The 26,489-nt window shown below is 36.9% G+C and overlaps 1 protein-coding gene across 5 annotated transcripts in view; it reads right to left on the bottom strand.

The window, feature by feature from the left end:
• Positions 1-20,977, bottom strand: part of RICTOR (RPTOR independent companion of MTOR complex 2) — a 120,510-nt gene extending 99,533 nt beyond the window's left edge. For all 5 annotated transcript variants that reach the window (XM_082622822.1, XM_082622824.1, XM_082622823.1 and 2 more), the window contains exons 1-2: positions 20,897-20,977; positions 20,678-20,725 (exon numbers count right to left, since the gene is read on the bottom strand). In XM_082622822.1, coding sequence (XP_082478948.1) covers positions 20,678-20,725; positions 20,897-20,945 — 97 coding nt within the window. In that variant the 5' untranslated portion in view covers positions 20,946-20,977. The remainder of the gene's footprint in view (positions 1-20,677; positions 20,726-20,896) is intronic.
• Between the last annotated feature and the right edge of the window lie 5,512 nt (positions 20,978-26,489).

Here is a 26,489-nt window from a genome sequence, read left to right as displayed (position 1 = left end):
CACCTTTCTTCTACCAAATCTCTCTGAGGCTCAAGTTAATTAATTCTTACCTCATCTTCTAAATTCTACCCATCAGGTATCTAGGCCACCATTCCACTAAAGTTGTTCTCTACGAGTTTACTATTTGCCCAATACAAAGGCTTTTTCTCAGCTTTTCAAACTCCCTGACTTTTCCATTATAGAACTAATGACCAATGCTAACCAAATCCACCTTCTCTCCCTTGGTTGCTATAATTTACAGTCTTGGTCCTCTTCATACCTATTTTTCACTGTTGCTTGTGTACTTCTCTTAAAGGTCTGCATTCCCTCCTCCTATTTTATACTCTTTGATATTACCTAAAGTTGTATCATTTGCCCTCAGGTTTCTCTTTTCACTGTCTCCATAACTCTATCTACTTCGAATTCAGTATGTCCTGTAATCAAATTAATTCATCCTTTAAGAAAAAAAAAAAAAAGCTTTCCAAAATTTCCTTCTTTAGGCAATAGTAATATTATCTGAACTAGAAAATTACATTCAGGTAGTCAACAAATATCACTGAGACATCTTAGCATATGTATCTTCAGCACCTCTTCTACAGACTATATCACAATAGTATCTTATTTTTATAATACTACTAAGTTCTGAATCAGTGCCTTGCTGATACTGCCGTATTTAGCATTGTTTATGTTTTTATGGTTATATACATCAAAGCAGACACACCTCACCTAAAATTATCAAGACAAAAACATATTGACTAATCTGGAGTCCCATGCATATGGGAAACACATGATAAATTAAGCTTTTTCATGAACCTTGGGCAATGGTGATCTTAACTGTGCAAAAATGCCATAATACACAATTGATCTGTGTAATTCAAGTGCAAACAAGTCCTCTAGTTACAAATTTACTACTTGTTATTCTTCTGTACATTCCACTTGGGCATGCATAAATAATTGCATTAATACCAATAATCAAAATCTAAAAGTAAATTTACAAATGCTGTTTGAATTTTAACCTTTAAAAGCTCTGAACTATTATAAATATAACAATATAATGCATTTCTTTGGTTATATCTTGCATGAACAGGAGGTCTGAATATGATCCACCCTAACTGCTAATATATTTATATTTATTTATGCATTCTGATAGTGCTTTTAAACATAATTCTTTCCATACTTCTACTATACGACCTTTAGATGATCCTTCATAGGACATGCTGGGGTTAGATAGGTTTAGGAATTCAAAATTTTTTAATTTTAAAGGTAATATACCACAGATTTAACAATCCCAACAAGGTTAGGGGCAGTACTACATATTCACATACAGTAATATTTTTTAGATGAAACATGTGAGGAGACACACTGAGATAATATAAATTCTGGTCAGGTTTTGCTGCCAAATGAGTTTAGGTCAGGTTAGGTTTTGTCAGGTCACATTATTTCCGAAAAACAGCTTTCATTTTCAGTGTTTTTGGTTTTTCAAAATTGTGGATAAGAGATTGTGGGTCTGTACAATTAATATTACCAACAGTCCAGATCCTTCATTCTTTTCTACAACAAAGTCATTGAAATTGTCACTTTTTCCATTCTCCCAATGACACAAAATATGCCAATATTGAGGTATAAATTTAGATCTCCTCATTCAAGTTGGATAAAGTTTAATACGAAATAAACCATATCACTCCAGGAAAAAAAACTTGTTTGTCAGCACAGAGAATTTAGCCCCCAACAAAAAACTTTTCTACCAATTCAGAATAAAGACTTGTTGTTTATGATAAAAATACTATTGGAAAGAAAGACTTCTGGCCTTCAGGGCAACTACCTGGCTACTAAAGTACATCTGTGAACTACCGACATGGGTACTACCTGGCAGCATGTTAGAAATGCAGAATCTTGGGCCCTCCCATACCTACCCAATCTGACTCTTCACTAAATCAACATCCCCACGTGCTTCATTTGTGCATTTACACAGAAAACGTTAACCTAACAGGCCTAACTGCTTTTCCTTAAAAAGGTCTGCTTACCAGGTCAGTCACTGGCTTACATCTGGAAAAATACTTGCAGAGGTTTCCTACCACCCTAACTGCTAAGAGTGGCTCATTGAGCCTAAACCATTTATGCAAACAATATGGTTTATGCCAAACGTCTGCTTTCATTCTGTTAGTCTGGAATTTTGTTACCTGCCAGGCAGGCTGCCTACTTCTCAAGTCCTCAATAAAAACCCTGGGGCTGAGTCTCTAACAAACCTCCCTGGTGGACAATATTTCACGTGTTATCACAATGCATTGCTGGGAGAATGAAGCATGTCCTATGTGACCCCACTGGGAGAAGACACTAGACTCTTGTGCCTGGATTCCCCCAGATTTCACCCAATGTACCTTTCCTCTTTGCTAATTTTGCTTTGCATCCTTTTGCCATAATGAGTCTTCCTAGCAAACTACTGAGGTCGTGGGGACCTCCAAAACAAGACTAGAGCTTGAGAAACACTGCTGTAGAGCTTAAGTGCGTGACCTAAAGAGTGTGGGCTTACCCACACTAGTGCAAGACAAGGAATTCATCAGCCATAAGTCTGATACACTGAGAAGGACACTCATGCAAAAGGGGCAGAGAACAAAGAAAAGTATCTCTGGGTAAAGCTGAAAACAAAAACAAAACAAATAAAAAGAGAATTTCCTAAGATTCTAAGCCAACCACAGGTGTCTTTGGAACCTAGATATATTCTTTTGCATGATCCAAAAAAAATCTCAAAGTGAGAATTTTAATTTAAAGTAGCCCTTGGTATACCATATTCCTGGGCAGCAGAAGCAAATTCAACCATCAACCACCACCTCAACCCACCCACCCACCCACCCAACTAGGTAGCCACCCTTAGTCTGAGTAACCTAAAATATTTAAGTGCACAAGCAAAAATCATAAACACAGAAGGAAACGTGAAAACAAGCCACTATCAACAGAAACAATAAACAAAAAAATCTTAAAAGACTATAAATATTAGAATATTATAAATATTATATAAATATTAGAATTACCATATACATAATACAAACAACGAAATAATTATGTTTTATATATCTAAAGCAGGGAGTTTAGCAAACTTGTTCCATTAAGGGTCAGACTAAATATTTCAGGCTTTGAAAGCTATAAGGTCTCTTTCGCAACTAAACTCAGTAGCCGTAGCACCAAAGCAGCTGTAGGCAATACTTAAATGAGCACAGCTATGTCTCAATAAAACTATTTACAAATGCAGCATCTGTAAGCCTTACTTGCAAAATTTGCAGGCCATAACTTGCAAGCTTCTGGTTTAAAGGAAAGAAAGGACTGAAAATATGATTCAAAATTTACAAACATCCAAGCAGAACTTCTTGAAATAAAAATAGCATCATTGAAATTTTAAAAACTCAGTGGGGGGATAAACAGAATAAACACAGCTGTGGGGAGGACTAATGTACTGAAAGATACATCTGAAGATATTATAACATGATCCCCAAGAAAAAAAGGAGACAAAATACATGAAAGAATTTAAAAAACAAGAAAGATAATGAGAAAGTCTAACATGCATTTAATAAGACTTCCTAAACAAGAAAAAACGCAGGAGATGCACTACTCAAAAAGTCAGATTGAGAATTTTTCAAAATTGTTCAAAAACATGAAAAATACTTAGAATCAGGATGCCCAATGAATTTCAAAGTAGGACAGATAACCATCTAAACACATTTTATTCAAGATGTTTCAGACCAAAGCAAAAGAAATACTACAGACTGAAAAGACAGATTATGCAGAAAGAGAAGCAATGTGATAGACATATTAAAAAAATTAAAAGTGTGTGAACCTTGTGTATGAACCCTGACTCAAAATGATATCTGTAAGACAATCAGGAAAATTTGAACACTAAATACTAGATGATATAAAGAAATTATTGTTAATTTACTTAGTTGTGCTAATAGTATTACAGTTATATATTTAAAAGTCCTTATCCCTTAGAAATACACACTGATGTATTTACAAATTAAATAATACTTGCCTAGGATTTGCTTTAAAATTATCCACAAAGGGAGGAGGAAGATATACACGAGATAAGACTGCCCCGTATGTTTACAACAGTTGAAGTGGGATAAAGCGTACATGAGGGTTCCTTATATTTTTTCTCTGCGTATATGTTTGAAATTTTTCATAATAAAATATTTTTAATGAAAGTCTGATAATCCCAAGTGTTGACAAACGTATGGATCAAGAGCAACTCGTACATATTGCTACTATGAAATACATATATTTTTTCATATAAGCAGTAATTCTACACCAAGTTATATAACTTAGAGTAACTTACGTATGAGTACCAGGATTCATGTACAAGACCATACATAAAATCATTGTTTATAAGAGCAAAAAACTACAAACAACCAAATGTCCATGATTAAAAGAATGGATAAATCACTATTATTTATTTAATAACATTTGCCTTCTGGGTTTTCACCCTAGCACTTTCCAGACACTACGCTAGGGTCTTTGAACAAATTTTCTCATGTAATACTTATACTTCAACTATACTATTCCTTGCCTACCTCTTCTAGTCTCACATCCTCCACTCTTCCTCTCCTCAAGCACTTTCTTTCTCTGGTTCTTTCCTACCTCTGGGCCTTTAGATCAATATTTTATGTTCCTTCTACTTGTTGAAGACTTTCCCCCTACTTCTTCACTTGGTGCCTCCCCATTAGTCCTGGATCAACTAAATATCACTGCCTCAGAGAAGTTTCCTCTGACCAACCCCCTAACCACCTATCAACTCTCTTTCACATATTCCAATTTTACATTATTCAGAGCATTTATTCATACTTAAAATTCTGTGTTCACCTGTTTACTGTCTGTGTTCTCCTTACTAGAACATAAACTCCTCAGGGGAAAGATTCAATGTTTTTCACCGCTGAATCACCAGCAAAAGAACAGTACCCAGCACACAGTTAAGGTAAATAAATATCTGTCAACTATGACTGAGGGAGGCAGGAGTGAACAAATTATAACAATATTACGAGAAAGGTAACATACAATATACTGTAGAAGCCCAAAGAAGGAAGATATTCCACCCAGCTGAGGAAATTAAGATTAACTTCGTAGAAAATGTGTTTCTAGCTAGAGTGAAGAGAGTAGATTGGGAAAGGATAGAACTAGAACAGGGATAGTAGTTATGAAGCCATTGCAATCACCCAAGAAAGAAAATGAGGCCTCAAGAACGGCATGGCAACAGAAATGGAAAAAAGATTTTACCCGTATTTCAGAGATAAAATCATTATTGGGCCTCCCTGGTGGCGCAGTGGTTGAGAGTCCACCTGCCGATGCAGGGGATACGGGTTCGTGCCCCGGTCCGGGAGGATCCCATATGCCGCGGAGCGGCTGGGCCCGTGAGCCATGGCCACTGAGCCTGCGCATCCGGAGCCTGTGCTCCGCAACAGTAGAGGCCACAACAGTGAGAGGCCCGCGTACCGCAAAAAAAAAAAAAAAAAAAAAAATCATTATTATCTGGTCACAGATTTGATGTGTAGAATAAGGACAAAGAATGAGGCTAGAATGTCTCCTGGGTGTCCTCCTTGGTGACATGGTCCCATTAAAGTAATTCTCTTAAAACCCAAATGGAAAATATAGAAAGATTTTTAGAATAGTAAGATAATTAGTTAAGTATGAAACACAGAAAGCTTGATATACATGACTACATTGTTAAGATATTGAGTAAACCATGAAAAAATGGGCCTGGAACCCTCAAGCTAAACACAAATTTGATGGTCATTTATTCAGCCAATAAAGACTTATCAAGCACATATAATGTGCTGGAGCTGTTCTAGGCTCTGGGGATACAATGGTGAACAACACAAAGTGCTTGTCCTCACAAAACTTACATTCCAGGGAGACAGACAAATAATACTGTAACTGGCAGCAGCAACAAGGGCTACAGAAGAAAACAATATAAAAGAATAGAAAGTGATGGAGATGAGGGCTACTTTAGATAAGATGATCAGAGAAAGCCTCACTGATAAAGTGATATTTGAACAGAGTTAAATAAAGTGAGGGAGCAAGCCTCCCAAGATTAGGGGAAGAATAATCTAGATAGAATGTAACAAAAGTACGAAGGCCCTGAAAAGAGAATAAGAGTAGGAATGAATAAAAAAGGAGGCTGTTTTGCCCAATATAGTAAACAAAAGGAAAAGAGTTAGTAAATGACAACGGTTGTGAGGAAGCCAGGGACTAGATTATAATGGCAGTCATCACATATAGTGGTTGTATATTTTTTAGAAAAATTATCTTCTCACACATATTCCAGTACAGTGCTAAAATACAGCAGATGCTCGATGAATTCTTTTCAAATTAATGAGTGCATAAATCACTGAGTTAATGAATTCCTACTACATTTGAGTCCAATTTATATTTAACCATTTCCTGAACTCCAATTCATCCCAAAGGACAAACCAAATACCAATTTAAAAGTCTAAATTTTAAGCTTTAATAATCTTCAGAAGCAGAATTTTTTAAATGTTTTGAACAGTGACATCACCACTAGAACAAGTACATGCCCTTCCAAGAGGACTGCTTAGAAGGAAAACAACATCTACTTCGAAGTATATAATTTCTAGATTGCCTGCTAAAACAACACATCATTTGATAAATCCTTCACACAATTTGAAATGTTCTGATAATCAAAATATCATTTTAGACCAAGTTCTGATCATATTAGACAGCAAAAAATTTACCACACTAGTTCAGCTCTAGGCTAGGAAAAATCATTTAAAATAATTTGGAAAAAAAATCATGTACCAGTAGGTACAAGAGCAATAACTAATATAATCCTGAAAAAGATGGTTAAAAATATAGATTTACTGCATTTTACCATTCCTAATAGAATCAAACAAGCAATCACTCAAAATTCACCACTAAAAACAAGTATTCTTTCTTTTTTTTTTTTTTCTGGCTGTGTTGGGTCTTCACTGCTACGCATGGGCTTTCTCTAGTTGTGGAGAACAGGGGCTTGCAGTGTGCGGGCTTCTCATTGCGGTGGCTTCTCTTATTGCAGAGCATGGGCTCCAGGTGCGCGGGCTTCAGTATTTGCAGCACAAGGGCTCAGTAGTTGTGGCTCATGGGCTCTGGAGAGCAGGCTCAGTAGTTGCGGTGCACAGGCTTATTTGCTCCACAGCATGTGGGATCTTCCCGGACCAGGGCTCGAACCCACGTCCCCTGTATTGGCAGGAGGATTCTTCAGCACTGCACCACCAGGGAAGCCCCAAAACAAGTATTCTTTTGGGAGCTAATAATCCGCACTCAGTTTAAATCTGTTCAGTGAACTGAACAGTCTAGACTCAGAATCAGCAAGGATATTCCAGGGTTATTAAATGTTCCCACCTTCAGGGAATTCCAGTCATTGTTTTCCATAATTCCAAAGAGTAGATGCATAAAATATTTTAAATGGAGTGAATACTAATATCTTTAAAATTACCAACATTTAGAAAATGCACTTCATCAAAACTTCTTCACCTTCAGTATAGTTGAATATTTTTGTTTCACTTTCATATTTACTCTTGCTTTTGCATATTGAAATAAGTAAAATGCTCTTTATTTTACTCATCTATGCTAAGCACATGTTGCCAAGTTGCTGTCAAGTATTTAATCAATTTTCTATGCAATACTCAGTTCTCATTTCTTGGGGATATGCATACCAAGAGATGGGCAGTGGAATCTTTTTCTAACAAAGCATCACCAACTCAGAGACAAAAACCTAAAATTCAATGAAGAACTAATTGAAAAAAAATTTTAACAATTAAAATTTATTTAAATCAAGGAATATAAAACACTATTAAGTATGGGAAAAGAAAAATGTGAAGTCACCAGAAGACTAGAAATAGAATAAGAGAAATACAAATCGATAACAGAAATTGAAGAAAACAAGGGAAAGATGGAGAAACAATCACACGAAGATATTAATGATGTCTTCCACATGAGATTATTGCAGTGAAGACCAAGAACTGTTTATCATCCTCCCTTTTTCTCCATAGAAATACTAAGCCAGTTTCCGTAACCATTCCACCAATTTAATTAGGTCAACACAAAACTTTTATTGGATTGGAATTCTAGTTTTTCCAACTTTCTAACTGGTAGCTTTTAACTCTTTATGGTGATTTGATTATCTATAATTTTTATTTAAATAGTCATTATGAAAAAAATTAAAGAAAAAAAATTCACCTATCTAGATGTTTCCATGGCTAAAACATTAAAAGGTCAGGCTGAAGAGGAAAAAACAGAGATATTCAGAAAATGATTTTAAATGTTTTAAATTGGAATTAGTGTAATTATTCCAAACTCTAACCACTCATATAAATCCACTGCCCATCCAAATGAAAAAAATCCATACACATCATGACATACCTAACACACATAAGCAGAATTGGATTAAAATAACTATAACTTTACATACAACACAGTGATACAACATAACATTGGGCATTGAAGTCAAATACAAAAGGGTATATTTAGTGTAGGAGAAAATTATATAAAGTTCAAAAACAGGCAAAACTAATCTATGGTATTAGAAGTCAGAATAGTGGTGTCCTTGGTGGGGGAAGTAGTACCTGGATGGAGACAGAATGGTAACTTCTAGGGTACTGCAATATTCTGATTCTTGATCTGGGTTGTGATTATCAATTTGTCAAGTTTCATAGAACTGTACATTTATGACAATTTTCGGATTTATGCTTTCTTTCAATTAAAAAATGTAAATAACATTTACTGCTTTCTCACTATATTAAATATTTTAACAACAAAAAAAGGAGGCTCTAACATCTCCACGAGGGCCTCTATCCTACAATACCCTTATCCTACAAATCCAATATGAATACTAAAATTCTGTATCTTTCTTATTCTGCTCTCAGTAAAATATTTCATGTCTTTACTCACGCCATATTCCTCTTGATTTAACCACATTCACTCACTCAACGTTGAAACAATTTTTCCCAGCTCACACTTAATCTCCCCCTCCTCTCATCTCCTTTGCTTTAACAGACCAGATAAAGAATACCTAATATCTATTTATATCTAACATGCCAAAACTGTAATAAATATTTTACAAACATTTCAATCACTCCTCAAACAACTGTCTCCAACAGAGATGAGAAAACATGATCAGAAAAGGCAGCTTGGGGCTTCCCTGGTGGCGCAGTGGTTAAGAACCCGCCTGCCAATGCAGGGGACACAGGTTCGAGCCCTGGTCCCGGAAAACCCCCACATGCCACGGAGCAACTAAGCCCGTGTGCCACAACTACTGAGCCTGCGCTCTAGAGCCCGCAAGGCACAGCTACTGAGCCCACGTGCCACAACTACTGAAGCCTGCGTGCCTAGAGCCCATGCTCCACAACAAGAGAAGCCACCACAATGAGAAGCCCACGCACTGCAACGAAGAGTAGACCCCGCTCACTGCAACTAAAGAAAGCCTGCATGCAGCAACAAAGACCCAACACAGCCAAAAATAAAATAAAATAAATAAATAAATAAATAAATAAATTAGGCAAGGCAGCTTGTCTAGAGTCAAAAAATTCTAAGAGGCAAGGTCAAGATTCAAATCCAGATCTATCTGGTTCCAAAGCTCAGGCCCTTAGTTACAGTGTTAGACTGTGTATCATGCAGTTAGCATGTTATTAAATGTTATTTTGTCCATCTTAGTACCCTACTATCTATCTTTATACATATAATCCTACTATCCATATTGTAGACATATATAACAACTTTGTCAAGTCATACCTCACCTACCTTGAACTATGCTATGAAGCAATTACCTATCTGGAAAACAACCAGGATGCAAAAGCAAGCACTCCAAAAGATACCAATAAAAATTCAAAGTATGCATCATCACCAAGTTTATTCACTACAGTTAGTACATGTTACTGACAGCAGAGCCCCTTAATTCCTCATAATCACAAGCTATTTATCCCTATTTTCCATATAATGTTACTAAGTCCAGTTATATAGTTTGTATTTTACAGCACAGTAAAAGTAAAAAAATAATTTTTAAAGTAGCTTCCATATATGCTTAAAAATAGAAATAATATTTATACACACACATCCTGCCCCAAATCTACTCATATTCAAGTACCCCCGGTGAATATTTAGTGGTAATATAGTTACTTACTTTAAAAATAGTTACACTTTTTCCTGTGGTACTTTTATAATAGAGACACAATTACTGATAAAAGTAAAAAAATTTTCCTAGGACTCAAAAATTAAATCTAAACTTTTTTTAACAAAACAAAATAACTATTACAAGAAACAATAACATAGCAAAAGGCAACTGCCATAGTTTATCCAAATCTCTTAATCTTTTTATTTCCTTTTGAAAACTAACCAGCATTTTGAAAAATTTCTTCTGTTACGCTAGGTAAAACAGTATACACTTATATATTCAAAACAATGTTGAAACATGAACACACAACACTGAATTCTCCCGTGACAAAGGAGAAAAGGGCTATTTTAAGGTTTATTAAAAATAAAGTGATTTAAACTTTTTTAAGACTACACTAATCTAAAATTATAACTTTTTAACTCATTAAAATGTTATAAAATCTTATGTTAAGAATTATTCTTAAATGACATACGAAATCTCAAACAACATAAGAATTAATCCGACCTGCTTTATACCAAGTTATGACATTCGAAAATACCATTAGAAATTACAACCTATAAAGTAAAACCACAAGTCACTCTAAATAAACAAGATAGGAAATAGCTATCTGTATTCAAATATCCCATTACCACGATTTTATACTAATGTTATGTGACAGATATGATTAAAATCTTACCTACAACACATGTGTTAAATAAAACATTCCACAATATTCCACTTGCCACCCCAGATACTGCTGTGTAGCTAAAGGTTCGAGTTCACAGCTCACCTACCTCCAACCTGGAGTCTTCTCACTCTTTCTGCAACTCTATTCCCGTCAGTTTTTCTTTTTCTCTTTTTTTCCTGGGGGAAGGGGTTGTGGTGATGGTGGTGTGGTGAAGGTTTGGGAGTGTATTATACAGAATTATGAGTGGAAAAAAAACCAGGGCAATTAAAAGTTTTATAGGGATGAACATTAAGCATGGAAATAACTAGCAATACTATTTTAAGATGTGATTTCTCAAAGTATGAAACTATTGATAAAAATATATATGTACACACATCTAAAAACAGTTAAAATACACTTTCAACTGGCAAATTGTTTCTTCTTAGCAACTAAAAGTAAATTACTTGGCAATCTTCTTTGTTTACAGCTTCTGTGTCTCTTCACTATTATTCATTATAAGAAACATGTAAAATTAAACTGGGTTCTGAACAAGATTACTAAAATCCCTGAAAGTGGCAGTTCAACTCTCGTTTTGCTCCTTTAATAGAGTGTTAATTTCCCCAAACACTGTTTATCCTTTACCCAAATAACTAGAGGGTAGGGTGTCTGGATTTGGCAATGAAACAGTCCATGTTTTTCAGGATAAGCTTAATTTCAAATATTCTCTCTCAAATATAAACTGTCAGGCCACACGTTTAAATTTTGAAATCAGAAAATACGGTCATTTTAGCATGGAAAATAACAAAAACACTACTCATCCCACTTATAGTCTCTATTTCCAAACTGCACACATCTAGAAATAAGTTTGATACAAATTTACAGAGCCCTTTGAACATGCAGTATTAATGAAGGGGATAGGAGACACATATACTACAAAACAATGGAAGAAAAAAATCATTTATGCTTGGGTTTGGAATGCAGCCAAGCATCTATATACTCTTAATGAGAAGCACACAATTACTTCACAATATGCCTAAAATCTCTCACGTCCAGTCCAGCACTACCTTCAAAGGTTTGAAAAGCCCTAGCCCAAAATACAATCAGCCTTCAATAGTTAAGGGATTTATATACAGAACTCATCACCAACTCTTTCTCAACATTATCTTCAAATACTGAATAATATACCAGGAACATGTTAGTTCACAAAATAAAGCATGATTTTTAAAACACTGATCCAGGGCTCTAACCATTCAAATACTACACTTTTATGCAAAGGTGTTAACAGGTGTCAACACTTCTATGAGGACTCTCCTCTAGGTCATTCCTTACCTATCTCCCATTTTTTTCTGAATTCCTCTGGCTTTTGATTCCTTTATAAAGATAATTGGCAGGTACTTCAAATACTATGCCCTGATACAGGTATATCCCAAATATAGTATAAAACTCCTTAAAGCCAAGAATTATGCCTTCCTGATTCACATTAACACTTACTAACCTGATAATATACTAAAAATATGCTGTCTTGACATTAACAAACCACTACAAATCCAAATTCTTCAACATTTTGGAATTAAAAAAATGGCAGAGTAATTGAAGGGGCCAGATTCTTTAAAATCCAGGCAATTAAGGTTAAAAAGCTCTTCTATACTGCTTACTAAACTCAACTGACTCCTTGAACAGGCATGTTTGAAGCCCTGGCACATCCTCAATTTTATTATATTATATATAAATTTCATCATTACTAGGCACATTGCTCAGTTTATGCAATCTGTCTGGCCAGAGGACTTTGTAACAGGAATTTTAAGAAGGTACTTAGGTTTAGGTTCTCTTTCAACCCTATGACTCTGAACACATGAATGTTATATTTAGCTAGTTTTACACAATTATTTTCAATTTAGTTTGGCATCTATATAATCTTGTAAGTACATTCATTATAGTGATATAATTTTAAAGTAGCTATTCAGCTTTAACCTGGCCACACTAACAAAAAAGCACAGATAATACAAAACAATGGATGATCCAAAAAGCATTAACAGTCAACTCTCAACTATTCATATTTGGATTACCTAATAAATTTAGCCTGTTTACATCCACTATTCTAAGAGTATTTGCTTAGGAAATAAAAATTGATGCTAATAATTCAAATGAAAGATACATCAATCTACTGTAGGGGAAGAAAGAATATAAGATCTTCCCAAACCATACATAAATAATGCTATTGAGATTATATTTAGCAATCTTCCACCATTATTCACCTTTTTCTTAAGTGTAGGTAACTGAGAGTGGACTGTATTTAGCTTGTAATAGAAGTACAGATACACAGGCACGCAAACCAGTCACTCACCCCACTGTGCTTTTCACAGCCCTATTTCAGTAGCCTGAGACCTGAGAGGGGGGAGGAGGCAGCAAGTCACTGCAGATGATCACTTACAAGGAAACTGAGAGTTGACTATAATTTACATTTAAAGTGCTATGAAACACCATACTGCTACATGTATTCATTGCTGTTTATGGGAATCCTTCTCACAGTAATTTAACAAGAGATTTAACAAGGCTTTCTCTTTAACCTTTCAATATCCCCGAAACATCGTGATATCTGAGAATCACAAAGGCTGATGGTGAAAGTGCTACGCGTGGAAAGTAGTACACATCTCAGAGATCAGGAAACTGAAGCCCAGAGAAAGTAGCACGCCAAGATCACCCTCAGATTAAGGAAGAGAAGAACTGAGTTCTCCAGAACCCAGCTTCAGTGCTACAGTCTCTCAATCTCTTCAACCCAAAATTCTCCACTTGGCTTCAAAGATCACAATCTTACTAATTTTTAACTTTCTTCTCTTTTTTTTCACCCCTTTCTTCTTATTGATTCCTATGCTGTGACATATACTCTAATCGGCTTATCCTCTAACATTCAGACCTTCAGCTCTTCAGCTCTTCCTCCATTTACATTCTTCCCTCTCTCAAGGCCCTAAAGCAGAGAACAATCAGATCACAAGAACAACTACAAAAACATCCATTTCAGCATTCGCTACCTCTTACACATCTCTGACAGAGTCAATCATCCGACACTTAAAGTGAAAAGCTGAACTCATTATCATCTCTTCCAAAATGATTTCTCCATTTCTTGGCACCATCGCTTTCATTGTCCCTCAAGTTTGCAAACTTAAAATACTCTTTTACTTCTACTCTCCTTAATACTGTGCTCCTTTTCTCACCTCTCTCTCCATTCCTCCTTACAATAAATGTTTTGGTTATTATCAAATGATATATGCTGGGGAAGAAGCTTAAATTCTAGTGAGAGAAGTAGTGAACAAGGAACTTAAATAGGCAATGGTAAGTGACATTTAGAAAGTAATAAAAATGTGGAAAAGTAGAGGAGGAAGCAATGAATTCCCACTGGGATGATAAGGAAGGATTTTCCCAGAAGTGGCATATGACCTAGACCTTAAAGAATTAGGATTTCTCTAAAGAGTGCTGAAAATGGAATTCTTGGCAGAGAAAACCACCTATACAAAGAAAAGTAAATAGACACTGCATGCCATGTGCAAGGAAGAACAAACAGTCGTCTTTGACTAAAGCAGGGATTCTCAATCACGGGCATAACACAATCTCCAAGGGGAAAGAACAGGAATGGGGAGGTAGGTACTTTAGGCTAGCAAATTCTCCCCAACCCCCTTTGAAAATCACTGTGTGAAAAGGAGGGAGGGAGCGCGTTACACAAGTGAACTATGTGGAGAGGCAGACTGATTTAGAATAGTATGGTTAAGATAGTACAGAAGAAAATAAGTCTAGAATAAATCATAAAAGGCCTTCAAAGCGAGGAAATTTGGACTTTATTCTGTGAGCAAAAATGAAACCTGTAAAGTGTGTGTATACAGTTTTTTGTTTGTTTGTTTTTGTTGTTGTTGGCTTTGTTTTGTTTTATGTAAGGGAATGAGATCAGTTCCAGATTTCAGGGAAATAATCCTGGCAATCATATAGCAGAGGGAGTGAAAAAAAGAGAAAAAAAAATTTTACTGTCAACCAAATGAGATAATGAGGATGTGAACTAGACCAATGACAATGAGAATAGAAGGAGAGAGAGATTTCAGAGGCAAATCGGGGGAACATGGCAAATGAACCAAGAAGATGAGCAATAGGTCTGTAGCTTGAATAACAGAGGACGGTGGTGGTACCTAGAAAGTGAAAGGTGGGTAGGCGTTGGAGTGCAAAATTTTATAAACCACAACTCTGAGATGATTACCAGACATACATGCTAATATGTTTTGCAAGCTTAGAAGAGAAAGTATGAATAAAAATGTAATTACTGTAACCATCTCAATTCATGGACTCTTGAATCCATGAGTGAAAAGGGTGCTCAGGGAGCTAGCATCGATAAGAGAGCAGACAAGACAATCAAGGACAGAACCTTAGGGCACACTTGCTTAAGGAGCTGGAAGTCCAGCCAGTAAACAGAGAAGGAGAGGTAGGAAAAGAACCAGGAGTTGTAAGAATGGCAAGAGTGTAGTAGCTACAAGTGCATGATCTGCAGTTAGTCACTCACTAGCCCTGTGACCCTGGCTGAATAACTTACCTTTCTGAGTTTCAGTCTGTTAGAATTTGAAAGCCTATACCTTCAACTGTAAAATACGGATACTAGGAGTACCTCAAAGAGTTGTCGAAGATTAAGAAAAATAATATGTTTTAGTGCCTGGAACAAAACTACTAATACACTAAGTAGTACTAATAATAGAATGGGGAACTTAAAAATACCAATGAATTTTGCATGAGGTTACTAGCATCCCTTAAGAAACTATTTTAAGTACGGGGGAGAGCTGTGTTTACAAGACTAAAGGAGTTAAGGAAGAAAACTGTGGAGTGAAGATAAACTACTCTGTGTGTAGAGCCTATGAAAAAATAACTGTTTTGAAATCTTTGTCCTTGTTATTCCACGTGTCTCACCATCATTCCATGCTTAGCAAAGTACCTGCTCCATATGAATACAACAACAAATGCTGAATATGAGAAAACTGAGCCAAAAGAAGGAAGAAATGAAAAAGCAAGAAATATTAGTTCTACAAAGAATCTTAGGGGAAACAGAATTAGGAGCATAAAATTCCTTTCCAGTTTAGCCTTGGAAATGAACAGAGATGCTTTATCCTCTGACTCGGGAAAACAGAAGGTAAGTATAGGTGAAATACAAAGGGGAGAAGACAAGGGGATTCACATTAGACAGCTTCTGTCATCCTAATAAAGAAATAACAGTTCTCTGAGCAGAGTACGAGGATTCCAAAGTCAGTTTAGAATCTGGAGAAAACAAATTAGTTGGTTCCTCCATTCCAATATATATTCAACTTCATTTCTGTCTCCAATACCCTGGTCTAGTGTCCCATGATCTCTTAGATTCTATCAGGGGCCTCCAGAGCAGCTCCTCTTCCTACAGACTTTACCTTTCCCAAGGTGTGGTATATTCTCTTGAGAGCCCACATTTCCTTCCACTATGTCCACAATTCTTATGAGACGTCAACCCCTCTGTGAAGCTGCCTGATTCTCTACCCACCAGAGTTAATCATTCTCTCCTCTAGGCTACTTCTGCTTCTTGTACAGTTTGATTACTCAGTTTATTGTTGCGTATCGCAATCACTTCTTTATGTCTGTTCCAGTAAACTCCTAAAAAGGGAGTCACATCTTCCTCATCTTTACTCCTCCAGCACTTAATTCAGCATTTATTGTATAAAAAGCAGTCAATGTTTGTTTTGTCTAACTGAAGTAAGGGATTAAACAACATGAGTAATCTCCAGACTAGAAGGAATCACAAAACAAAAAGTTAAGTGTTCAAATCTGCATCATTCAGATAACCTTCCTACTTTCCTAGTTATTAAACAGCAGCTAAGACAGTCAATCTTTTTATTCCTACTAATGGAAAAGTAAAAGGATTGGATAGTCAAAAAATACAAAACTCAGGGCTTCCCTGGTGGCGCAGTGGTTGAGAGTCCGCCTGCCGGTGCAGGGGACACGGGTTCGTGCCCCGGTCCGGGAAGATCCCACATGCCGCGGAGCGGCTGGGCCCGTGAGCCATGGCCGCTGAGCCTGCATGTCCGGAGCCTGTGCTCCGCAACGGAAGAGGCCACAACAGTGAGAGGCCCGCATACCGCAAAAAAAAAAAAAAAAAATACAAAACTCAATACTTAAAAATAAATTATATTCTAAGTTATATTTGAATATACATGTTTCCATGTCCTGGGAATTCACCTTGAACACAATAATTAAATTATAGTAGGAAGGGCTTACACAGGAAGAATACTCTGTCTCTCTTCAAGTTATTCAGTACCAGGAAGAGATGTACTAGTGGACTGATAAAAAAACAGACTATCCTTGCAGTGGAAGTGGTTAAGGGAAGCATTTTGGTTTCAAAATAAATTGGCATGCAAAACAGAGAGTATTTAATGATACCAACAGCAAGTATCAGGGACTTTCATGATTAAGTACAGTAGTTGTCTGAACAAAACTTAAAGCAACAATCACCAATATATCAACTATAGGATCTCCTACAATAAAATTCCTGAACTAGATCAAAATTAATCCAAAAACAATTTTTAATTAAAGCACTTTCGTATAAACCATAGCACTAACATCAATACGAAAACCAAAGAACCTTAAGCCTCTCCTGGGCTTAAAGATGCTTGCAAGGCTGGCCACGTCTTATTACTAAGAAATTTTCTGGAGTCAGGGAGAAAACTTCTAAGATTCTATTAAAGAAAATATCACATTTTTTCTTAAGTACATATAATAGATTGTTCCTTGCTTAGGTCTAATTCTGGTAATGTTACAGTTTTGTTTGTTTGGTTTTTTTTTTTTTTTACAGTTGTTACATTCAAGAACTTATACAGTGCTGTATGTCAATTATGTCTCAGTAAAACTGGAAGAAAAAAATGATCACAGTTGGGGTGGGGGCACGAGGAAACTAAATGATGGGGGACATATAAGAGCTCCTTATATTTATTATATTCATACATTCACATATACTTTATACATTTTGAAGCTTTTCTTAATAAATTAAAAAAAAATAAAAAGAACTCTAGTTCAGAAAGACTATACCCAACTAACTGTATGTCTCAAAAAAAAGAAAGCTTCACTACCATAATTCCTTATTAACAAGTTTATAATAATCAAAACAATCATCTGAAATATTTTAAATGTGATATAAATAATTTTGATTTCATAGTTTATGAAAGCAACTAACATTTAGTTAACATCACTCACAAAGGACTAGGTCCCATGCTGAGTACTATATGGCCTAGCTGATTTACTTATCACATTCTTAACAACCTTCAAGAATAACCTGAAATTAATCTCTTTTTTTTTTTGAGCTGAAGAAACCAAGAGTTAATCAAGGTCAAATAACCTGCCCCAAATCACCTATTATGCATCACAGCTGAGATTACAACTCAGAACTATTTGACTTTATACTACACATTGATGGCTCATTCAGGAATTACAATGACCATGGCCTCTATTTTATAATGAACTTTGTTATACAGCTACACAGTGAATTTCTCAAAGCTTACATAAAAATAATGAGAATGAGAGCAAACACTGCCTTAGCATTAAAAAAATTTTTTGGTTACCCACACTTTATCTAAAACATGCCGTAATCCAATCCACAAACAGCTGCAACCCAGACTGCCCCACAGTTCTCAAATGATTACTAAAGTTTAATTCCTCATGAACTTTCTTCATGTTAGATCCACAAGCCTTCTTCTAACAATGAATGTTTGTCAGAATAGCAATTTCTCAAACAATAGAGTCACTATACAATGAATCTAACTCAGATTACTTTTTCAAAACTTCCTTAAGACTCTGGAACACAGTTCTCAAATGCCCTCTCACTCCTAGTTGTATATTGCTTTTGCAATCAGATTCATCGGGCTGTGTATATTTCATTCCAAACTGAAATACATCTTGTCAGGGCAAGCAGAAATAGCATTTTCTGCACTATCTGTATTATCCCAGAAACACCTAAGGACATAGGTGTTTACTAAATTCTCAGGAAATATAGCATTTTAAATAGTAAATATACAGTTATCTGTATACTTGAGTAAAACTGGAGTAAACCAAAGGTATCAAATTTGTACATAAGCTCTTTTACAACTCATAATTTTGACACGAACCAGAGAAACCACTATATATAGGAGCTCAGTGAAGTCAATTTAAAGCACAACTATAACTTATTTCTAGCACCACATTCAAAGAGGTCTTTAATACACAAATTAGACCCACGATCTATCTAATAAATGGTCTTTTCACCTCCATCTAAAACATATGCGCATGTATAAATTAAATCACTAAAACTACATCTGTTACAAAACTCAAATGCTAAATTGAGCCCTGTGGGAATTTCGCTTATTTTGTTAGCAAATTTACTAGAAAATCTTTTTTCACATATATTTCATATAGACTTTTCAATATGTGTGTTATACACAGTCAGGTTTCCAAACAGTTACACTAGTCAAAAGTTTTACATCTCCCTACATTAATATTCCAACCCTATCTGCTGAAAAACTGTTCTAATTTAGTGCATTAGTGATCTAATTAGTTGTCATTTCTATTACTTAAGCCCTATTTTATTTTAGAAACTCTTCTGCCTGTAAAAGGACCTAGTTCACCCGAAACAAAGTCCTAGAACTTTCAGAATAAAATATTGTTACAAAAATGTACTCTTGTAGCTAAATAAAAACTAGCCTTTTAGTTTACAAAACAGTAATCTTACATTATGATACACAAAATAAAACAAATTAGAGAATGCGCTATGCTTTAAATACAGAGATGATCCTCAACAATGAGCCCGCATCTAACAAATACTGTAGATAATAGTCATTATGTTAAGCAGAACGTAGGTTAAAAAATTTTTTTTTAATTTTATATAGAATGTTTAAAACGACGTTTTTTTAAACTTCCTAAAGTGCTTTTCAGATCTCAAAAAGGAAACTGATTCTATACAGCTGAACCAGGTTACACGCTAAGTTACAGCCCGCGTGAAACACGACTTCTTCGGAATCAATAGACCAAATCTTGTTTACCGTGGAAGAGAAAAGAGAAACCTTGTATATAACTACTAAACGCTCAACGAGATATTGTCGAATAAACTCCAGTACGGTGACTGATAGAAGATATACTGGCCAGTAGCCGGCTGGGGTCCTTAAAAAATATAGCAGGGGTTTACCCAGTTCCGAAGGTGTAAACAAACCCATCGCCACTGCAGGAGGTAAACAATGAACCTGCAACGCGGGTGAGGGGCCGGTTTTTGCCAACCACAGTCTCAGAGGCCCGGGAAAGGGAAACAAGAGGGAAATACAGCGTAAACCAGACACTTCGCAGAAATCACGGGCTCCAGGTTTCACTACCGAGTTATCTATGCTGCGGGTCCCCCAGGGCAGTGGGCAAAGAGAAAAACAGTCACGCAGTCAGCAAGGACCGAGCAGGTCCGGCTTCGGCGCTGGGGGACGAGGAGGGCAGGATGTGGTCGCTCTTCCCTCAGACGTCCTCCGGCAACCTAAATAACAGCCTCTACCTCCCTCCGGCCGCCCCTGGGATTCAGCTGCTCGAGCCCCGGGACAGGAGGACAACGCTCCCCCGCGGGTCTAGAGAACCCAGAGGGTCGGCGACTCCGCCGAGTCCCGCTCGGTGCTCCCCGCAGCACCCAGAGGCCCGGAGAAGGGCTCGGAGCGAGCAAAGCGGGCACGGGGAAGGGGGATGGGTCCGGGGAGACTGCCCCCGGCTCGGCTCCCGCGGGCCGGCAGGCGGGGCTCGGGCTCTGCCTCCCGCACCCCCGCGGGTCCCGTGCGGGGCCGGCCCCTGCCCACGGCCCCGAGCCCCCGGCTCCTCCCCACTAAGATGCCCTCACCGGCGCCCGCAGCGCCCCGCGTTACCTCGGGTCAGATCCAGCGGGACGTTCTCCTCGCCGCTGTCATTCCGCCCTGCGCGAAACAGACACATAGCCCCAATTAGGATTCGCTCCCAGGCCAGCGGAGGCAGCCCTGGCTCCGGCCAGCGCCCCGGCTCGTTCCCCCCGCCCATGACCAAGGGGAGGCAAGTGCCAGGGGTGGCGGTTGCCCGGCGGCGAGGGGTGAGGGCCTCAGCGGACTTACCTCGTATTCGGAGGTTCTTCAGCGAGCGGCCGCGGCCGACCGCCGCCATATTGACGGGTTTCAGTCACAACACCGGAAACCTCGCCCAATCGCGCGAGAACCCCTTCCCCTCCCCTCGCGCCGCGCCCGCCCCCCGCGGCGGCTGGCGGCGGGCGGCGGGTGGTGCTGGCTTAGCCTGGGGCGCGGAGGGAGCGCGGTGCCAAGTCGGGATCTTGATAGAGTCTGCGGAGCGCGCGCGCGCGCGCGCCCGCCCGTCCGGGAGGCGGAGGGCACGGCGACGCGCTGGGCCCTCCGGGAGCACGTTCGCCAGGAGGGGGCATTTCCCACGAGGGGAATCCCATTGATGCGAGTTTGCAGCGTGGAGGATGCTTCCCCTCCAGCCGCCGCGGAAACCGTAGTCAAAACCGACACGAAGTGGGAGGAGGCCTTCATGCGCCAGGCTGGCCACCTGCTGAACCATCCTGCATGATTGTTTTCAAGTCCTGAGATAGCCCTCCTTCCTTATTCGTCAACTAAAACGATTTTATTAAAACAACAACAACAACAACAAATACAAAACACTGCGCAGTTGTAACGTAACTAAATCCTGCCTAGAGTCGCTTTGCTCCAAGCAAGTTAACACGTAACAAAGTTTGTCTTCCAACCTCACTCTGACCACCGTGCTAAGCAGCCTTGCACTTGATCTTCAAAGCCACACTCAGCCAGGCTGGCTTCTCTAAGTGGAAGTAGTCGGGTGGAAGTTTTGCTTTTCACCGCTTGGCGTAGGACCCGAGAACGGGGTGAAAAGTCGGGAGTGCCGGGTGGTGGTCCCTGGCGGTGGGTGGAATTGTTCCCGCGCACGCGCGGGCGCCAGGAGGCCCGAGGAGAGGGTTTCCTCTCTGCCTGGAAAGAGGAGAAGCTGCTAAAGGCTCTGACTGGGTTTTCCCCTCTGTGTAGCTCCTGAAACAATGGGCAATGTGGATGTTGTGGATTAATATTTTTTACAGATGAACCTAAGAAGTATTAAGTGTAGAGACTTTAATCAATATATATACACCTGGCCCCTGACCCAGCAACTTTCTCTTAAACTAGATTAACTTTGAAGAGAGGGGTGAGCGTTTTGTCGCCTCCTGTTCCTCAACACTTGTCTTTCTATATTCCATGAGACTGGAGGTTAATTAACAGTGGAGATCTTGCCTTAAACTGTCTTATCCCGGCTACCAGTTAATGCAGTGCCCAGCATAAATAAGTGTTCAATAAATAATGAGGTAGCTGAGTAAATGCCCTGGATTCCTTCTTTGTTTCAGTGCTCTTTTTGCTGTTAAAAAAAAGCTATTTGGAGATATCAATTGCAGTCGTTAAAAATAGGTAGGGAACAATTGGAAACACTTAAATAACCAAAGTAGGGATTATGCAAATTATTGCAGCCATGAAAAATGACGATGCAGGTCTAGTTTATAGGAAATACTGTTCATGATATTAAATCAAGCAAGAAATTACAAAGTTCCCTTTTTTATAAACACAATATACATAAGAAATTAAAAGTATACTTTATAAAATATCTTACATGTCTATGTATGGAGAGAAAAATCTGAGATGTACCTCAAAAGGTTAACTTGTTTTTCCTCCTTAAATTTTGGAATTACACATACGGTTTTTGTTCTTGTTTGTCTGCACTTTTAAAATGTCCTATAATTAATACATATCAATTGTAAAATAAGTAAAAACTTTAACGAGAAAAATAAAAGCAGCATAGGGTAGCATCATCAAGAAAATAAAAGAGGAACACCGCTTCCTTAGGATACTATTCTCTGTATATTCCAGGTCCTTTTCTTAGGAGAGCTGCGATCAGCATCTGCTGCTGATACTGCTCTTAGATTCAAGGAGGCAACACAATTAGAGTGCATTTTTAAAATGTCCTCTGACATTACCAAGCAGTTACAGTCTAAGGCAAAAATCACAAAACTTGAGGTCTGGATAGGACATTAAATTTTTGTATTTCATCTCCTCATGTATCACATTTCACCATTTTAGAAAAGTAGAAAATCTGTCAATGAAAATTCTACCAGATTCTTAGAATGGTTTCAATTTTCAACCAACCCCTTTTACCCTATTTCTGAAATTCCTATCTATTCTGAATTAACCCTTTCCCAGTACAATTTAACTTCATTTTCTTTTTCAGTCTTCGTGAAAACTGAGTACAACTGATCCACTTTTAAATTACTTAGGGTACATGAGAGCCTGAATCTAATAGTCTTTCATCTCTATAACTTTATGCTCCTATTTAAAGATCATTATTCAATTACTCCATCTCTTTCAGGAGAAAAAAAATCATCTTTCTCCAAGACTTACATCTTACAGTGAAACTAGTTTTTTCCTCTGTTACTATCCCTGCCCTTTGACTGGCTGTGATCTCCATGTTTGTTCTTAAGGTGAATGGCATTTCTGGTAAAAAGAATACGTTTTTAGTGTTTGCAAAAGACATTCAACTAGGAAGCAGGAGTTTCTGTAAATTTTAGTAAGGAACACATTTTACAATGTTATGTTTGCTTTTTAAACCATAACACTACATTATCGATCTTAGTCAGCTTGTTGTTAAAATCTCCAAGTTATTTTCTAAACTTGCCAGTAGCTAGCCATTCCTCTTTTTGAAACTTGTTTTTCTTCCCTGTTTATTTTAGCCCACCCCTCTGTCTTACTCATTTTGTTTACTTCTTACTACTTCTCCAATTTTCCTGATCATTTTGGTTCTAATCTGGTCATTGAGAATGTGACTTCCTCTTCTTAGTTTTCATTTCCCAATTAGGTTTCATTTACTGTGTGAATGACTGTTTTTTCTCATAGTATTAGTCATTGATAAAAAGTGTTATATGAGATTAGGTCCAGGACCACACCTCTAAAAGATAACTGCTTGTTTTGGAAGATACAATGACTTCATTGATAGTCACTCTGGGTTCTATTCCCTATCCAATTACATACAGTTAATAATTCTAGTTTATACACCAAATTATATGTTTCAAATACAGTGATAACATTGAAGAGAAACAAAGCCTTGCCAAAAATCTTTGTTCCCTTTATCTATCTGCCTTATTACATAGGCCATACGAAGATAAAGCAAGCCAAAAACCACAACATTTGGTCAGTCTATTTTTTGGTAATTTCTCCTCTTAGTTAAACCACACATTTAACATCTAGATAAAGGCCATTAAAATGACAGGCAATAGACTAAATTAAACAGATATTATAATCCTACACAGAGGTAATTATGAAGATTCATCCTTGGTCACAGCACAAAGTTGCCTCTTAGTATTGTTCCTTTAAATTTTAATCTCTGTCCCAAAATCTCGTGTAAATTTAATTTTTAAAAATTCTGTAAGGTATAAAGGCCCTCAATGAAAACAGCTTTAAATGAAGTATAAGCATATGTTTGTGAAAGAAGATGCATAAATTCATAAAATCTGGAAGGGTATGCACTAAAATTTCAACAGTGATTATCTCTGGTTGGTAGAATTTTGAGTGATTTTATCTTTCTTTTTTCTCATTTTAATTGTTCTAAAACAAATTTTTACTTGTGAAAAAAATTTTTAAGGAAAACTGTTTTAGAGAAATATTGTTGGCTACCCTAAACCACAATTATAAACATTTGATTATAATAATTTGTTAAGCAGTGGACCTATCAAAATTTGTTTGTTTATGTATAAACAAATCATTTAAAAGGTGCATTTGTGCACATACTCCAATACATGTGTATTAACTTTCTTATTTACTAAAATATAAAACATAAAGATGAAATTAAAATGGTTCAAAGTAATTTTTTATGTTGCTTTACTAGTGGCAAAAATAAAAGCAAAGAAGCTGAATATACTTCATTATTTTAAAAATCTGTTATTAAAATCTTTGTGGTACAGCAATTCAAAAGTCCAATTCTAAGAAGAGTTTATTTGGATATTGAGTTTTAGTGGCTGGAATCACAAAATACAAAGTTAAAAGTGGAAGAATTACTCTGTTGGCTGCAGTTTCTAAATCATAACACTCATTTTTCAAATCCATCCAAACTCCATCCATTCAAAAAAAAATTTTTAATGTAATTTGGCTACTAAATGTCCATCTTCCCTAATGCCAATTCATTTTCATAGCAAACTGGAAGGCATAACATTTAGAAATGTTTAGCAAATGATCTCAAAATGGTTTTGAAACTCTTAATCTGAGAGGTTCTAAGCATGTTAGAAACTCTGTTTCCATGATTTTTAAGTGTAGATATAAAAATTTATGTGGATGACACATTTATATTTTTGTTTTCAGAAAAAACCCACAAAACTGTGGAAGTGTTTCCAAATACCTATTATCTAAATGCTCTCTTCCTAGCACAAATTTCTCTGGAAATTAATAACTTTCTTAGCTATTGTTATCACGTTTACCTTGAAGGGAAAGTTTAGATTTAATATTTTTTTAATTTCTTTTAAGATACAGTGCTACTGGAAATCATCAGTCATCATGAAAAACAGTTTGGCACTAAATAAATATCAAACATCTGCATGGTACAAAAGATTTTCATAGTCACTCCTCATTTCAAAGTGTATGAAAACTAAACTGCATTTTTCTATTCTTCTGTGAATCCCTTTTAAATTATCATTTATAACAACTGCTTTGTTGATTTTTTCATAAAACATTGTTTTTATTAAGGAAGTTGTTTACTGATAAGAATATATATTCTTTGATACATCTTTACTTTGGTCATGCAGAAAAAGAATAGTTATTGGTATATTTTACCACTGAACAGAATTTAGCAAACACCATAAACTGAGATGTGTAGAAACATCTATGCTTCCATCCAACTGCACTGAAAAGCTTCCATAATGCCTATTTGTTCAAGTACCTTTTTCTTCAAATCTTCAGTTTGTTTTTTCTTTTCCTTTTTCTGTTTTGGTTGATCAATGGGACTGCATTTTAGTTTTGTCAACAAATTGTTTTCTTTGTGTGTTTCTTAAGCTATTTTTTTTTTTTTACCATAGCGGGAAATGCCGCTATATTCCCCACTGGTATGGACCTCTTTGTTGATAAAAAGAAGGGTCTTTTTGCAAAGCAATGAATTCAATACTGCATGGCTTCTAACATTACAGGAAACAATTATTTTCATAATATTTCAATTATCTGCATAATATTTTTAAATATTTTGCTAACCAGATAGCTTTATACTATCATTAGCTAACATCCTAAGGAACAGTATACACTTAGAGTTAAATAATATTAAAGGACAATGTGCATAAATTTATATTTCACACAATCTTAATAATTTCAATATTTTTAAATGTTGGCTGACATTGTGACATCTGATTACATTATCATTGCTTTTTCCTTGTAATGATGTTTTTAAAGTGCTAATATCAGGCATAAGAATATCTGATCTTCCATATTTTAAAATCTTGTGCTTGTGCTTTCATTCTTTATGTTACATACACATAGTTCCTTTGCAAGATTCTTTATAAACCATGTATCCACTTTGTTAAAGATAGTTTAAAATATACTCCTTAAATCCAATTATCTGGATGTGATATATGGACATATGCCCAAGTGAAAAGACTTCCTAGGCCAGGGTTGTGAGCTCCCCTGAGTT

The sequence above is a fragment of the Mesoplodon mirus genome (genome assembly GCF_964341445.2).
Source record: "Mesoplodon mirus genome assembly, chromosome: 5".
NCBI lineage: Eukaryota > Metazoa > Chordata > Mammalia > Artiodactyla > Ziphiidae > Mesoplodon > Mesoplodon mirus.
This window is presented reverse-complemented; position numbering and strand designations above follow the sequence as displayed.